The 16,057-nt window shown below is 46.2% G+C and overlaps 1 protein-coding gene across 1 annotated transcript; it reads left to right on the forward strand.

Annotated features, from left to right (window-relative positions):
• The first annotated feature begins 13,661 nt into the window (after positions 1–13,661).
• On the forward strand, positions 13,662–15,720 carry LOC119403211 (acanthoscurrin-1-like). The gene is made up of 2 exons (XM_037670157.1): positions 13,662–13,667; positions 15,109–15,720. The coding sequence occupies exons 1-2, from the start codon at positions 13,662–13,664 to the stop codon at positions 15,718–15,720; spliced, it is 618 nt and encodes a 205-aa protein (XP_037526085.1).
• The last annotated feature ends 337 nt before the right edge of the window (positions 15,721–16,057 follow it).

Raw genomic sequence — 16,057 nt, forward strand, 5'->3', positions numbered from 1 at the left:
TTAACGCTCACTGGTCAGCACGACGACTGAAGGCGCGCAAGGCAGGCAGGCAGGAAGCGAGAAGCAGGCGAACAGGAACTCCAGGAAGCGTGTGGTTCTTCTTGGAGCCAGGCGATCCTTTCTCTGGGACACGCGTAGGCGGCAACATTTGAAGAACACGGGATGGGTCATGCGCATAGCTAGTGCCCATCACGTGGTGCTATAAAGCCAGCCAGAGAGGGCGTGGCTCCTGCAACATATATATGTCGAATTTTATGTTCAGTTTAAAGGAGTGCTCATCCTGTATCTTTGTGCCTCATCTAGTCCTTTTTCGTTCGCGCTCAAGAATTTATTTGTTACAAACAAGGTAGACAGTTCGGACATTCTTCAGCCCTGAGGTCGATTTCTTTGAAATGCGACGAAACTCTAAAAAATGGAGCATGTAAAATTTTCCAAAGGCTATAAACTTCTCCTTTCAGTCCAAAATTTCCACAAAACATATTCCATCATATCGCGACGAAACTCTCAAAAATCCCGAAATTAAAGATTGCCGGACGCTATATTCTTACCGTTCTGGTCACAAATGACACCACATTTTATTCATGAAGCTCTGAATTTGCGTTACAATGGACACGAAAGCGCAGCGGTAAATTTACACGTATGCACTGCAATAATGTGCAGAGCAACTTCTAAACAATATTTCCCGTGCCGTGATTGTGGCCGAGATGGTAGAGCGTTTGGATCAGAAACGAAAGGGCGCTGGTTCGAATCCCGCTCGCGGCCTCACTGAAAAAAAAAATGGAAAGCCATGCCGCAGTGACGCGGTTACCGTGGCTAAAAGCCACTTCGTAAATCCAAAAACTGGTGGTTCAAATCGCACTGCCGGCTTTCCTCAGGATACAACGATGGCGTCATGGGTGTATCGAGGCTCGCACTGACACGCCCACAATTGGAGTAGTAACCAACGCTTGCGACTGTGTACGCACCGACCCTTAAATGCAGTAGAGGTGCCTGCCGTGCCTCAAAAGCACTATCTGGGTTTTTATTTTATTTTTCTTTTAATTGAAGTTCGGAGAACAAAAAAGAGGACCCCCGGTTCGCTGCACGGGAAGCTACCCTTGGTCCCGTGCAGCGCGTTGGGAATCCTCCAAGCGTCTTAAGCCTCGCCCACTGCGGCACAGAAGCGCCACCACGAAGCCCGGTTGTACCCACTTGATACCGCTGGGTGGGCGGCCGGCCCTTGGGATCGAACCCGGTACCTCCCGTAGTGGAAGCTGACGCCCAAGCGTTTCGCCACCGCTGCGGTGAGGGTACTGGTGAACAAAGTGCAAGATATAGGTTTCGTGAAAAAGTGGCGAAATTTAAAAGAGTGGAATGAATGAAATAGAATTCAGGGTCACTCTAGGTTGCGAGTCCCTTTTTCCAGCAACCATCTAGCCGAAATCGCATTCGTTAACAAATCCGAGAGTTATAGCCTTGCCTGTTTGGTAGAAATGCCCTCACCGGGATTCGAACCACCGCACTCTCGGTTACGAACTTAACGCCTTAGCTACTCGGCTACTGGAACGGCACGGCGAACGTGCTTATAAGTTGGTCTGTACATTATCGCGGCCCCTAATCCTAAATGTTTAACGCTACGATTGTTTGTCCAAGCCTCGGCACAGGTACCACTTCAAAATATTATTGATGTCATTCATGATGAAGGCTATAGCCTCTGTGAATTTCGTCTTTCTCGTTTTTTAGTATCGTTGCAATCTTATGAAAAGAGTCATTGAAGCATTTTCGACCAAAAGGCAGGCCTAGCCTTACGTTTTGATGAGAATTAACCGTCGCAACTATTTTAATGACATTTAGCCATACTTTGCCAAGTCGATAAGCTATAGATTAGCTAAGCCTATAACTTTGCTTTCTTGGTTGAAAATGCGCTCACACCATATATTTCATCAAACTTCGAGAGAACTGATAAATTCAAAGAAAGACATCTACAAAGGCTATAGGCTTGACGTTCAGGTTTAAAATGGTCTCAAAATCGAATTCATCTTAAGACAACGAAACTGAAAAATCGAAAAATACAACTTTTCCACAAGCTCTAGGCTTGCCATTTAGGTTGAAAATGGTCTCGAAATCGAATTTGTGATTATGTGGATTGTGTGGCCCGTGACGGGGCGAAGAGGGAGCGGCAGTTCTGCTCTGCGGTACGCCTTGGAGGAGAAGACGACGAAAAGGAAGCGCGAGCGGGGCGTGCGGCTCGAGGAGTTGGAGCGCGACACGGTATGAGCCAGGCTCCTTAGGGCAAACAAACAAACAAACAAACAAACAAACAAACAAACAAACAAACAAACAAACAAACAAACAAACAAACAAACAAACAAACAAACAAACAAACAAACAAACAAACAAACGGCAGCCGCTGGTCGGCGGTTCGGGTCGCGACATCGCTTAACCAGGTGTCCGGCAGCCTTGCGGACCTGGTGAGCCTGATTCCCGCTCTGTGCCCGGTGCTGACACGGAGACCGGCAGCCTAGTCTGTTCCTGGCCTGAGGTCCTGGAGCTCGAGTGGTGTCACGAGGTGGCCGCGGCTCATGTTGGCGACGGGCAGTTAACATGCACTGCAGTGGCCTGGTGATCTACCGGCCTGCAGTGCCGCCATCACCACCACCACCACCTCGCCACGGTCAAGGCAGCGTGACTTGACTGCCCAAAGAACACCGGTGACGACCGACCTCGCCGCAGCGGCAACAGGCATAACGGCGAGTAGGACAGTTTGTGTGCCGAGGCGCGTAGGACGTTTAGAATGTAAATAAAGAATGCTATAGTGTGTTGTGTGTGAATCGTCAGTTATCGGTTGTGTTAAAGTCTGTGTTGCGTGTACAGAATCACCTGACTGCCGGTTGAATTATTTCGGATCCTGGGCCCACATCACACCATCACAGAATTCATTACAATGCGACGAAACTATGAAAAATCGAAAAGTTCAAGATTTGTATAGGTTGTAGGCTTACTATTTCGTCCGAAGAAACCCTAAAATTGGCAAAGAAATTGTGCAGCACCAGCAAAGCAGGTCTAAGAGAAATGCTAAGATGGTGCGAGCGCTAACTTTGCACAGAATGCTGTCTTTTTTTTTTTAGAAATCGTGACGTACATGTGCGTGCGCACATCATCCAAAAATCAGACGAGATCTATCAAGAAATCAACTTCGTCCTTCAGTTGGGATAGTCATGGCGTACATACTGTACATGCATAAAGGTAAAAAATATGTTACAATAATTTAGCGTTCCAAGTTATCACGCGGCCCATACGAAGACGTAGTGTTATGGAAAAGAACCAGCAAGCGCGTGAACGTAAACTGGGTGTTACGAACTAATCTTTTGTGCAATTCGTTTTCATTGTAAACAGTGTGAATGCGCTGCTCTTTTCCGTACCACGACGCTTTTCGAACGGCGGCGTGGTAAGCTGTACTGCACTAAGGCATATTTCCTTAAACAAGGGTGAAGTATAGTCTTTTCGGTACGCCATCACTGTCACGGCGCACATTGTGCGTGTTGGGCTTGCGGCATCCCGTCCTTATTCAAAGCAAGGCTCAAGCAGACTTCACATAACAAGGGAGAATAGTTTATTTAACGCTCACTCGTCAGCAAGACGACCGAAGGCGCGCAAGGCAGGCAGGCAGGAAGCGAGAAGCAGGAGAACAGGAACTCCAGGAAGCGTGTGGTTCTTCTTGGAGCCAGGCGATCCTCTCCCTGGGATACGCGAAGGCGAAGACATTTCAAGGGCACAGGATGGGCCGTGCGCACCGCTAATGCATAGCACGAGGCGCTATGAACCCGGCCGGCGATGGCGTGGCTCCCACAACATTTATATGTCGCATTTTGCGATGAAGCAGTCGGTTGAAATTAAAAGCCCCATTTTTTTCATGGATCTCATCTAGTCCTTGTTTTTTACGCGCTTGAGAATTTCTTTGCTACGAGCCAGCTAGAAATATTCAAGTTTCTTCTACCCCAAATTCCATTTTATTGAAATTCGGCTAAACTCTAAAGAATTGAAGATTACCTTACGGTTACCTTTCTGGTCGAAAATGCATCCAAAATCGGTTTTATAAAAGTGCGGTTGTACACCCGCACTTTTATAAAACCGATTTTATAGAAGTGCGGGTGAAGCCGGGTGTACACCCGCAGTCACGGCAATGAATGCTGATGGGACCCTGGACCGTATTCATTGCCGTGACTGCGGGTGTACACCCGGCTTCAATCGGAGCAAAGTGATGGCGAGGCATAGAGATCAGCTAACTCGCGAAGTTATTGAAGCTGATTTCATATATAAGCTAGGAGATATGTGCGTTAGTGCTTCCTCTATTGCGCTTCTAAATCAAGAAATTGATTACCTGGCTGGGTTTTAGGGCACACGTGGTGATATGCGCGCTATATCGGAGATGATGAGGCAACGATGGCAGCACCTGTTCATCCTTTCTTTCTTTTCTTTTCTAGCGCCCTCTCCCTTGCCATTGTATACATGCACTTCTTATCGAAATAAAGACTAGTTGGAAGTCAGCGCTCTTTACCTTTGTTGTCTCGTCCCTTCCTAATCGTTCTATGCGCTGTTAACATTTTGAAAAGATGTGGTTTGAGGATCAGCGTGAGCGTGGAGGCTCGCACTGACACGCCCACCATTTAAACTTTAAGCACGGGCTGCAATAACGTTCTGAATGACCCGTCAACGCAGTAGAGGGGCTGGCCAGGCCTTATAAACACTGTCAGGGCTTTTCGTTTCTGTTTTTTTTTTACTTGAATTTGGGAGAATAGAAAAAACGACTCCCCAGTTCACGGGACGTGGCAATTGGTCCCATGCAACAAGTTGGGTGTCCTCTAAGCGTCTTAACTTCGCACCACTGCGGCACCAGCTCGATGCCCGCTTGTACTCATTGGAAACTGGTGGATGGCCGTCCGGCACTGGGGATCGAACCCCGTCCCTCCCGTATCGAAAGGTGACGTCCAAGCGTTTCGCCACCACTACGGTGAGGGTACTAGTAATCACCGAGGAACACATCAGTTTCATCAAAATATGACGAAGCTTAAAAAACATTGAAAAAGAGGTAAGAATTCAGAGGGATACTTCATGTCCTTTTTGATAGCAACGCCCGCGCTGTGATTCGAACCACCGACTTTTACAGCGAAAGCTGTTATGAGATCATTTCAACGGCCGTTTTTGGCGCCGTACATATATATATATAGTTGTCCGCCGCCGCCACCGCCGCCGGTGTCCGTTCGGGGTGGGTCCATAATTGCGCATGCGTACTCTAATTTTTAAAACTTTGATGACACTTTGCACAAGAGATAAAGAAAAAGATTTCCAAATGCTATAATAGGCTAAACATGTAGGCTGAAAATGGTTCCACAATCGGATTCAATATGCGACTAAACTTTGAAAAACGGAAAAATACAAGATTTCCATAGGGCAGAGGCTTGTCATTTAGGTCGAGAACGGTCCCAAAGAGTCCAGTTCATCAGATTCACGGGAACAGTTCTTTACACGTACTTACACGCAAAAAAAATGAACTCACAAGGTCCCTTATTCATTCGCCTAAGACGACTAGAAGGCGAAAGCCATCTTCGTCTTGTTCTTCTCAGTCGACGTATAGATCCTCCCCTGCTTCTTTACGAGAGATTCTGCACCTAACGTGGTTTTGCCCTTCCTCCAGGTTAGGAAGCCTTCACCTGGTTTTGTGTGGTCTCCGTGATCGGCTCACCTTTGACCAAACGACAATGTCATGGGATGACTCCGCCACGTGTCGTGACGTCACAAATTTTGTTGATCTGTCACGTCATGACGACCTAATTTGGTGACGTCATCACGTGATGATGGTTTTCTGCATAACTCGTGCTGTCGCCGACGCGGGACGCCGGTCAATTTTCTCGTTTCACGAGGCATCTAAGGCTTTCGCCTTAATTATGTTGCGCGGATCGCGTTGTTCTCAGCATATAGTTCAGTCAAAATGGTCGACAAAACCTCCCCTTTACGTTGGTTCCAACGAAAGCGTTAGATGTTGGAGTAATATTTTTTTTCTGCGGAAAAGAAATACAGTCGACACAGTTCCCACGCGTCGCAGAACAAGCCTGGAGGAAGAAGGAATAACACGAAACGTAAGCGAAAGCGGAGGACGAAAATTGACAGGAAGGGGGGAGGGGGGAATCCTTCTTTCCCACAGAAGCAGATTCTTGTCCGGGCACGTCCGCGACTCACGTACGTACAACGTGAGCGCATCCGTGGCCACCGCAGTTGCGCCTTTGCACCGACGACCGTTTCCGGGGGTCGGAACAACGGACGGTGTCGAACCGGGCATGGGCGGTTTCCTGCCACCTCCGGGGAAGAACCTCCGAAGCAACCGGACGCAAAAGCGAAAGCCAAGGCCGAGAGCACGTCTCGGGTTTTACCACCTCCACATTGTAAAGAACAAAAAAGAAAGGTTATGCGTGGCTTGAAACATACCCGCTTGACTAGTTATGAACTGACGCATTGACGTATTGAGCTATGACTGACGTATTGACGGTTGACTATTTATGAGCCGACTAGTTATGAACTGACAGCGCCGTGTTGTCCGTTTTCCTTCTATTGTCCTCGTGTGTGCTTCACTGTAACCGAGTGAAAAAAAAAATGAACAGCTTCTTCATTTTTAGTGGGCCGGAGCTGAGTAGTGGGGTTGCCCGATTTCTGTGGCACAAACACTGTTCGCTGTGCTGCGAACACGGACGAGACCGGACCAAGCTCGAGTATAACTTCTCCGCTCTTTTTGGAGAGTCCTCACATGCTACAAGTATAACTCTGTTGAAAGATATATACCTTGACTCTCTTTTGGAGAGTCTCGCCTCCCGCAACTCCCCGAAGAGAGTATTAATAGTCTCCAAAGAGAGTTCACGTGTATCCAAAAAGGCAGAAGTTCAGGGGAAAATGGAAACTTGAAGAAATAAAAATCGCAGCATATCCACGGAGTGAATGATGATGAGTGGGCGAAGCTGCGGAGGTTCATCGGTAAACCGTGAATCTTCCGTGAATTCTGCCCAGTACGTTATCACCGAGGTGAGATCGGGCGCGTTTATACTAAAGGTTCGATGAGAGTTATGACGACTTGCAGCTCACTTTAATTTTACATGTACGCTGTGAATTTTCATTGTTTAGAAAACCATTGCTTTAGAAAACACCTTGCGTCTTTCGTTAAGCAGCTGGCGTCTTTTCTTTTTGCTTTAGAAACATCTGGCGTTCTTTCGTTTTGCTTTTAGAAAACATCTGGCGTCTTTCGTTGGTTTATTTCATCAATCAACGGCGTTTTGAACAAAATTTTTATTGTTTAATCACGCACAGGAGAAATCTCACCAGGCACTACCTTGGAGGTAAGCAATGGCTGCTAATGGGAATGAGAGACAGAAGAAGTCGGCTTTTAGCTTATACTTACACTTCTACTTCTACTAACGTTTCCTACTGGAACATGCCAATGTCTGCTAATGGGGAATGAGAGACAGAAGAATTCGGCTTTTAGTTAACGCGCACGCTGCAAATTTTTTATTGTTCAACAACGCACAGGAAAAATCTCCCACCGGCACCACCTTGGAGGTCAAGATCTGGTACTAGCGTTACGACTGGTTACGCACTACGACTACGAGGGACGAACGGGTGCCGCCTTAAGGAGCTTCGCCCCTAAAAAATTCATCAACACTGAGTGCCTCTGGAGCCGACGTTTCGACAAGCGGACTTGTCTTCTTCAAGGTTGCAGCCTCGAAGAAGACCAGTACGCTTGGTCGAAACGTATGTTCTAGCGACACTCCATGTTCACGGAGTTTCGATCTCATCAATAAATAGAGTTATACATGTGGCAAGTCTGCACCTACCAAAAGGAGCAAGAGAAGTTTTTTTGCCTTTGAGTGCAGATGGTCAAGAGATGGTCAGCCAGCTTGGAGCTGCTCGGAGCGGCTTCTCAACTCACCGAGAGAGTATTGGGATTATTACAGTTAGCTTTAGCCGCGCATTCGCAGAGCATATGCTTAAGCGGGAGGCAAATCCTTTACGTCCCGACAAGGGAAACCTGAGGCCGGTCCATTAATCTGCCGGAATAAATTTTTTTTCCATTCATTAGAGTGCAGCGAGGAAGCAAGGCCTCGAGGAGCACAACGCACGAGACTGACGTAATGGCCGCGTCGCGGTGAAAGCTCGTCCTCCCTGCGTGGAGGGAGCCTCATCATCTCTGCAGGCATTTTCCATAAAGTTGTTCTCTCTCTCTCTCTCTCTCATTAGAGTGCAGAGAAAAAGGTGAAGACTTCGTCTACGACGCAGTGCCATGAGTTTATGGCATCAGCTGACAAAAATATCCCGCCTTTTAGTGGGCAGAATTCCAAATCCAAGAATTTGGTAGCGTTACTTCATTACTTTGTTGACATATAATTTGATTGTGCGTTTTTAAGGGCACGTTGGAATGGCATGTTAATGGAATAGTTTAAAGACATTTTTTAGTGTCATTGGTGCATACACGCGTTAACTGCAACTAATGCATGTTCGGTAGTGCTTGCAAAGCTGCGACAATGACATTTAATGAAACCCCCTTTTTTTTCTTAATCACACTTTTATACCCCTTTTCCCGCCTCCTGTAGATGTTTGCCAACTGGAAACCTTATCTGGTTAACCCTTCTGTCTCTGCTCTCTCTCTCTTTGTTTCAGTGCTTCAGTATTGAACGTTGGCCATGTAACATATCAGTTAATAGCGATCACAATAGAGCGAGTGGCCTGTAGCATACCTCATGAACACACAAGAACATTATGATCATTGCAATTCCTTTGCATAAATATAACTTTTTTGACGAGTCGGTTTCAAGGAAGCCCGCGAGGTAGGGGATTGTTCATGAAAGAAAAAGAAAAAGACATGGTATATTTCCTTGTGACTCGAGCCTACCACTTAAATCCGTATCAGTTTCTCAACTGAGAATGCTTTCTATAGTTACCAACACATTCGCCCTCGTCTGGTACTCGCACCCAGGACAAACGCATTTCTTGTACAGTCGCTCTACCAATTGATCCTACCAGGAGGCTAAAGCGTCGCAGTGCGAGATCGAATTGGTTGACAAAGCCATATATTTTTTGTGCACTGGCTTTCCCAATACTAAGTGCCCGCCAATAACACCGTATATTAGAAAAAAGGAGTTGTCTTCATTCATTCATTCATTCATTCAACGCCTGCTCTATCATCTAAATGTCAAAAAGCCTGTTTTGATAACATGAACAAACCATTTAGGGGGTCTCGTGGATTTTCCACAATATAGAAGAAAAGCAAAAAAAAAAAAAAACAAAACCTTGCGAAATGACTCCTAACGCTTCATTATTAACAACTGTTGCGGTTTAACGTCCCAAAACGACGATGTGATTACGAGGGACGCCGTAGTGAAGGGTTCCGGAAATTTGGAGCACCTATAGGGTTCTTTACGTGCACCTAAATCTAAGCACACGGGCCTCAACTATTTAGCTAACACTTCAGTATTAATCGCCATTTCATTTTTTTTTTCGTTTTGCCCCGTGGCAGGACATGAGGTTTACGATGCTGCGAAATGCCCTTGTTACTATATTTCATATCGTAACAATGGCACTAATTATATATATATATATATATATATATATATATATATGGGTGCTGTGCCGACGAACGAGTGTAAGGTGTACTTATTGACGTCTCGTCAGTATTCTGACGAAGGCCGGGCCCACGGCCGAAACGACAGTATTATGAACGTCAATACCCGCGTCTTATAGTACTTCCCGGTTCCTGCGACGTCTTGGCCTCGTGTACACACACACACACACACACACACACACACACACACACACACACACACACACACACACACACACACACACACATATATATATATATATATATATATATATATATATATATATATATATTCTGTCCGTATGACGTGTATTTGTTGTTGCAAACGTTCAAAGGTGAAGGACATCGCGCGGCACTTGGCCTCAGCTATTGCTGGACACGCGCAGCACGCTTGCGGTTCAGATGCAGTTCACGTTACACCGCTTCATTCAAAAAGGGAGTCAAGGCCTTGTCGTATACTATCGGCGGCATACATTTCACAACTGCGTCGCGATCTAAACGGGAAGCATGAGCCGATTGCAAAATATGTGATCACCGCGAGTAAGAAAAGGGGAGCGGCGAACGGAATGCTAAACAGGCTAGAGGTGCCTTCGGCTGCAGCATTCGACTATAGAAGGGGCAGAAAGCGTAGCCGCGGCGAATATAGACTCACGTGCAAACTTTGGCGAGCGGCGACGTTTTCGTATAGTGTAATAAAACAGTCGACTTTCACTAAGGTTCGCGATCGTAAGAAAGCACTCTCACTTGGCACGAAGCTGGAATGTCTGCCAAGTACTCGCGCCCACGTAAGTTGAAGATTAGCTGCGGAATCGATACTTAGGGCGCCATAAAATTGACAGAATCGACGAAAACAACAAGGTGGAGCGAGCTCTCTGTTATGGCTTCGTTGTACCCAAGCGCTTGCCGTCGCTACATTTCAAGGCGAAAGCCTTAGATGCCTCATCAAACTCGAAAAGTGACCGCCGGGTTCGGCGTCAACACGAGTTATGCAAGAAACCGTCATGTGATGACGTCACCCTGTTACGTTATCATGACGTCACTTGTCACTAGAATTTTTGACGTCACCATCACGGCAGCGCAACGTCACGTCACGTGGTGATGTCATCACGTCACATCATCCCTTGGTGAAAGGTGGGCCGATCCCGGAGGCAGTGGAGAATCCCAAGAGGTGAAAAAACGCAGCTTCGCACTGGGGGTGCCAAGCCTGAAGGAAGTGCGGAGCTGGGCAGCCTTCTTTGTTTCTCTTCGGGTTTCCCTTTCTTTCCTCCGTCTCTTTCTTTCTTTTTCTCTTTTCCAGTTTTGCTGTCTTTTTCTCTTTGTTTCTATTTATTTCTATTTTTCTCCCTATTTTTTATTTCTTTCTCTTTTTAGTTTTCGCTTGCTTCTTCTTTTCAATTTTTATAAGTTGTTTTGCCTGCGCTCGAAGATAAAGGTGAAGAAGGCTTCTCTTTGGCGCGAGTGAGCGCTCAATATGCTACAGTTGGCCATGCTATACGTGGTTTTGTCTGCGTTAATATCATCATGGTGGCGCCCGAAGAACAAGAGGAATAATACTGATAAATAAACCTTTTCCTCGCTAACGATATTGTTTAGAGTTGTCCCCATGTTTTTTAATGATCTTTATCCTCTTTAGCAGCTAAACACGTGCTGTTGCTTAATTATAGTTAGATCACAAGATAACACTTGGGATTGTCATTCAAATGACCAGGGAATATTCAGGGCTTACTTCAGGCTAGTCATATTAGCGGAGGAAGTCTTTATATTACGATATGTTGTTTAAAAAGCGTCAATCGCACCGATTAAGCGACATCCGAATAATCGGGCTAGCCAATGTTTTAAACAAAATAAAAAATAAAATAAATAAAATAAAAAAAATAAGAAATACAGCGGCATCTAAAACGAGGACCCACCCAACACTCAGAGGCTTAGGAAAATTCGTACTGATCATTTTTATTGTTTTCGCCGCTTTTGTTCTAGTTTTCAAAGAAAAAAATATTTTGTCAATTGTAGTATTGATGCCTGCTTGTTTTCACATGAGAGTATCGAAAATAAATCTTAATCTTAAAAAATAACAATCTTCCATCAAACTGAAGTAGGAGATTTAGAGATCATAAATAATGTCCACATGTGTAGAAGGGACGTATACAAATATAACATGCGGGCAAATGTTGCAGGGTGTGCCACATGGTGTCGAATATCTGGAGGAATAAAACATATGAAAGGTGGTTCAAAATTTACAAGCGTATAGATACAATACAAAATGTTCGCATAGAGAGGAAAATAATGGAGTTCATAATTAGTTCAGTGAGATACTTTCATTGGTAACTTGAATTGCAGAATGCTCTCATGCACATGGCAATGAAGATTCCGCTGATAGAGTCTAGGAGTTCTGTTCCGGACATTTTCAAATTCCGACATAATGTCGAATTTCGTAATTGTTGTATTTTAAACCAACCAGAGAGGTCGTTGAAGCCCTCTAAGCGAATCGGAGCTGACAAGATAACGAATTAGACAAAGACGCGGAATTCGACGGTACCCATAATGGCACCCTAGACTGTCAATATTGCCCCGTAGTCTCTACTCTTCCACTACGGTATAGAGAACTGGACGATCGGCCGTTCTCCGTGCAGGTACTGCTGGAGCCGGGTCCTCATCGCTCGTTGGACCACAAGGCAGTGAATGCACTTTTGTGCTTTTTGAGGACGATAGGCCTGGGTGAACGTCTTTGAATGATGTAGTGCAACTCACACGTCGGCGTCAGCGCATTCTTGCTCATTTCTTTCTTTCCTTTCCTCCTCCTCCTTCTCATCTTCCTCTTCTCGTTTTCCATTTTGCCAGCCTGCGGTAGCCAACCCGACATGTGCCAGGTTAGCGTCTCTGCCTTCTGCCCTGTTGATTCCTTCCTTCCTTCCTACATCATAATCATATCGCGGTAATAGTACATGTCGGGTTTTTACGTGCCGAAACCACGATATGATTATGAGGGACGCCGAAGTGGAGGGTAATAAAGTTTTAATCACACGGGGTTGTTTACCCTGCGCCTACATCATAGCACACTGGCCTCTAACGTATTGCTTCCATCGAAATGCGGTCGCCACGGCCTGGATTTGGTCCCGAGACCTTCGGGTCAGCAGTCGAGCACCATGACCACTAGACCAGCGCGGTGGGTATTGGGATGACAAGGAAAAAGAATTTATTTGAACAGCGAAATGAAAGTCTGACCAAGTCGCCGTTTACATTCTAGCGATTGTCGAACTCTTCCTTCTTTTCTGCAGTTACACGGCACTTCGCTAAACGAATCACTAAGTCCTAGGCTCACAGCTTTCGCAGGCAACTTTTGCACTTGTTGTCGTTTGTTAAATTGTCGTCGCGAACGTCCAAGATGCGAAGCCTGCCTCTAACTATAGCCTAGAAGAGCAGACAGCGAGCGAAGGAAAATTCACACGGGGCAGATGCGCGTATCTGCTGTTTCAACAACACGTATCTTTACTGTTTGTGCACCTCTTGTCTCATCTTCGCTGTTCACCACCACTTTGGACTAAAACCGACTGCTCCAGCTAGGAACCCTTTGAAGCGTTCGTTTTCGAATCAGCATATCATTGAGAAGTACAATATAAAGATCCCCAGGCGATGTATGTAGGCTGATGGCGCATGTGCAGCGATCGCATATTCAGAGCTTCACAGCACAAAGGGTGCAACGAAGCAGTATTTTGGGCGAGAAGTTTTGCTGTAGATTGCTTAGATAGCTAGACACGTTCAAGTTGACCGATAAAGCCTTGCCTTCTTGGGACTAGATTCCTTTAGGGCAGGGGTCACAGGGTGGCAGTAACGTCCAACCGACTTGTAGAAACAAGACTCCGCCACTTCCTCTGCTGGTCTTGGGCTCACTTGACCACCTCACGCCACCCCTGAGCAGGGTATAAAGCGCAGACCACTGAGTGACAGAGACCTGATCGCTGCCAGCGGTTGGTCGTCCCGCCTGATGATCCCTGAGTTTGGCGTTAAGCGAGGAGCTTGGAAGACATTGAGAATCACCGCAACAATGAAGGTAAGGGTATTTCTACTTGACAGCAAGCTGGCGCCGTTAGTATGCAGCAAATTTTACTGCTATTTCATTTTGTTTCTTACCAATACTACAGCAAAATCGGCTTCCTACAAACAGCTGATTCCCTGAAATAACGACGAAGCTTTCTTGAAGTAACTTGGAGCCAGATTGACGATTCATTTCCTCGCAAGTATTCTACACCACTGGCAGACGGCCTTCGACTAATCCTTTGTTCGGTATAGGAATTCTTCTTAATTCTGTTGCGAGCAAGTTCATTGCAAAAGGTCGTAATGATTACGGCGTCGCTTGTTTTTATTGCTATTGCATTTTTAGGAGTGTAAAAAACGAGTACACGCGATAGATTCCGAAACCATTTGAACAGCATCTGCAGCCGCATGGAACATACATAGAGATGAATCCCATTTTCTAAACTATCTAAATAAGCACGTCCTACACACCTCTAGATGACCCATAATTTTTAGAAAAGTTGAACTTCTAAATATTCATTAATGAGTATCATGCAAATCACAATTTCACCATTGCCCTGAGATTTTTTTATTTTATTTTATAAGGAACTGTCGCAGTTTTACGGACTGCATGCACATAGTAGCACTGATCAGCTAGTTTTTAACAAACCCTGTCATATCTGAAACATTTGTAGCTTAGCTTTTGTCTCAAAAGTTCTATAAAACTGAACCTACGCCTCAAAATAAAAGAGCTTTAATTCATTTCTTAAGATCGTCGTTAGATGTGCTACTTTAAAAGAATAACAAAGAAAGCTCGTGATTCGGCTCGGGAGCGTTGTTCGGGCACATTGCAGCCTCTATGATCATTCAAAAGCGAATATGACTTTCATGAGATACCGGCGCATTAAAGTTTAGCTGCAGTAAAATTGACCTGCAAGGCTGCCTTGTCAAGCTGTCAACCGAGGCTAATTCAATGTCTCGAATCAAGCGAAATGCCATATATGGGACCACAGCATTTACGACACTAAAGGATAAACATCGCTTGCAAGAACCTCGGTTTAGTCTGTTGCGATATGTGCAATAATAGCCTCCACTTACACGACCTCCACCAATTCAATGAACGCCTCATAGATCCATTGTGACTGCAGCGCGACAGACACACACGAAAGGCAAAGAAACGGACTCAGCACGGCGCCTTCTATCAACTGAAGTTCATTGGTTTATTTTTGCTGTGCTGAAGTTTATTTATGCCGTGTTGCGTCCGTTTCTTTGCTTTCCGTCTGTGTCTGTCGCGCTGTAGCTACAATGAAGCTTCACCTACTCGTCCAGTGTTCCATCTTGCCCTTCATAGGTCGCTCTGTTGGTACAGTGGTTGGTATGCTAAGCTACATGAAAAGCAGGACATTTGCACGCTGTCTTCAATGTCAAATTCCTGCCGATGTTATCGAATAGCCCTGATTGCTATCTTTCAAACGCAGTGCGTCATCGCCATCACTGTCTGTGCCCTTGTGGCCAGCGGAGCCTTCGCGCAGAAAGAAAATGTCGAAGGACGCACCCTTGTGGGTACTGGACTCGGCGGCTACGGCTACGGCGCCGGTCTTAGACCCGGACTCGTGGGCGCGGGTTACGGAGGAGCAGGTTACGGGGCGGCTGGGCTCGGCGGTTACCGCAGACCCGGTTTCGTCGGTGCACCAGTGGGTGGCGCTGGTCTCGTTGGCACCGGTGGTCTCGGACACAGCGGGCTTGGCTACGGCAGCGGCCTGGGCTACGGCGGTGGCTACCAGTCCGGCTACGGATCTCTGGCAGGCGGCCACCTGGGAGGATACAGAGCGGGCGCTGCAGGCTACAACCAAGGGTCCGCGGGTTTCGCAGGCGGCGCTGCCAACAGGCACGTCAGCGCTTTCAACAACAACCGAGGTTACAGTCACACCTCGGGCTTCTCGTCATCTGGCGCCAATACCTTCGGCTCAGGACACAGGCAGAGCTCCGCTGGTTTCGGGGGTGGCGCTGCTGGACACCGGGGTGGATACGGACACTCCATACACGGTCAGAATGCCGGTGCTGGCTTCGGCGGTGGATACCTTGGCTAATAGCGTGGAACCAATAAAGTTTGTCCATTCCTCACTTCCAAATAGTATTCTCGTGCCCTTGTTTTTGCTTATTCAATGTTTTGTATCACTGCCTCTACTCTGACGCTCTGAAAATGCCACCCGCAGATGTGGCGAAACGTCTATGTTTTGTTATTTTTATTGTTGAGTAAAGCCAGCGATACAAAACGTTGAATATGGATTCCCCTGGCTTTTGGAACATTTTTTTCTCATTAAGGCGATGCGACAAGACAGAAACCAAGTTTATCCAAATGCGGCAACGTGACAAAGACGAGAAAAAGAATGAGGAGTGCCGTTTTTGATTATATTACTTACTTTA

Source organism: Rhipicephalus sanguineus, chromosome 8, assembly GCF_013339695.2.
Source record: "Rhipicephalus sanguineus isolate Rsan-2018 chromosome 8, BIME_Rsan_1.4, whole genome shotgun sequence".
Taxonomy (NCBI): Eukaryota; Metazoa; Arthropoda; class Arachnida; order Ixodida; family Ixodidae; genus Rhipicephalus; species Rhipicephalus sanguineus.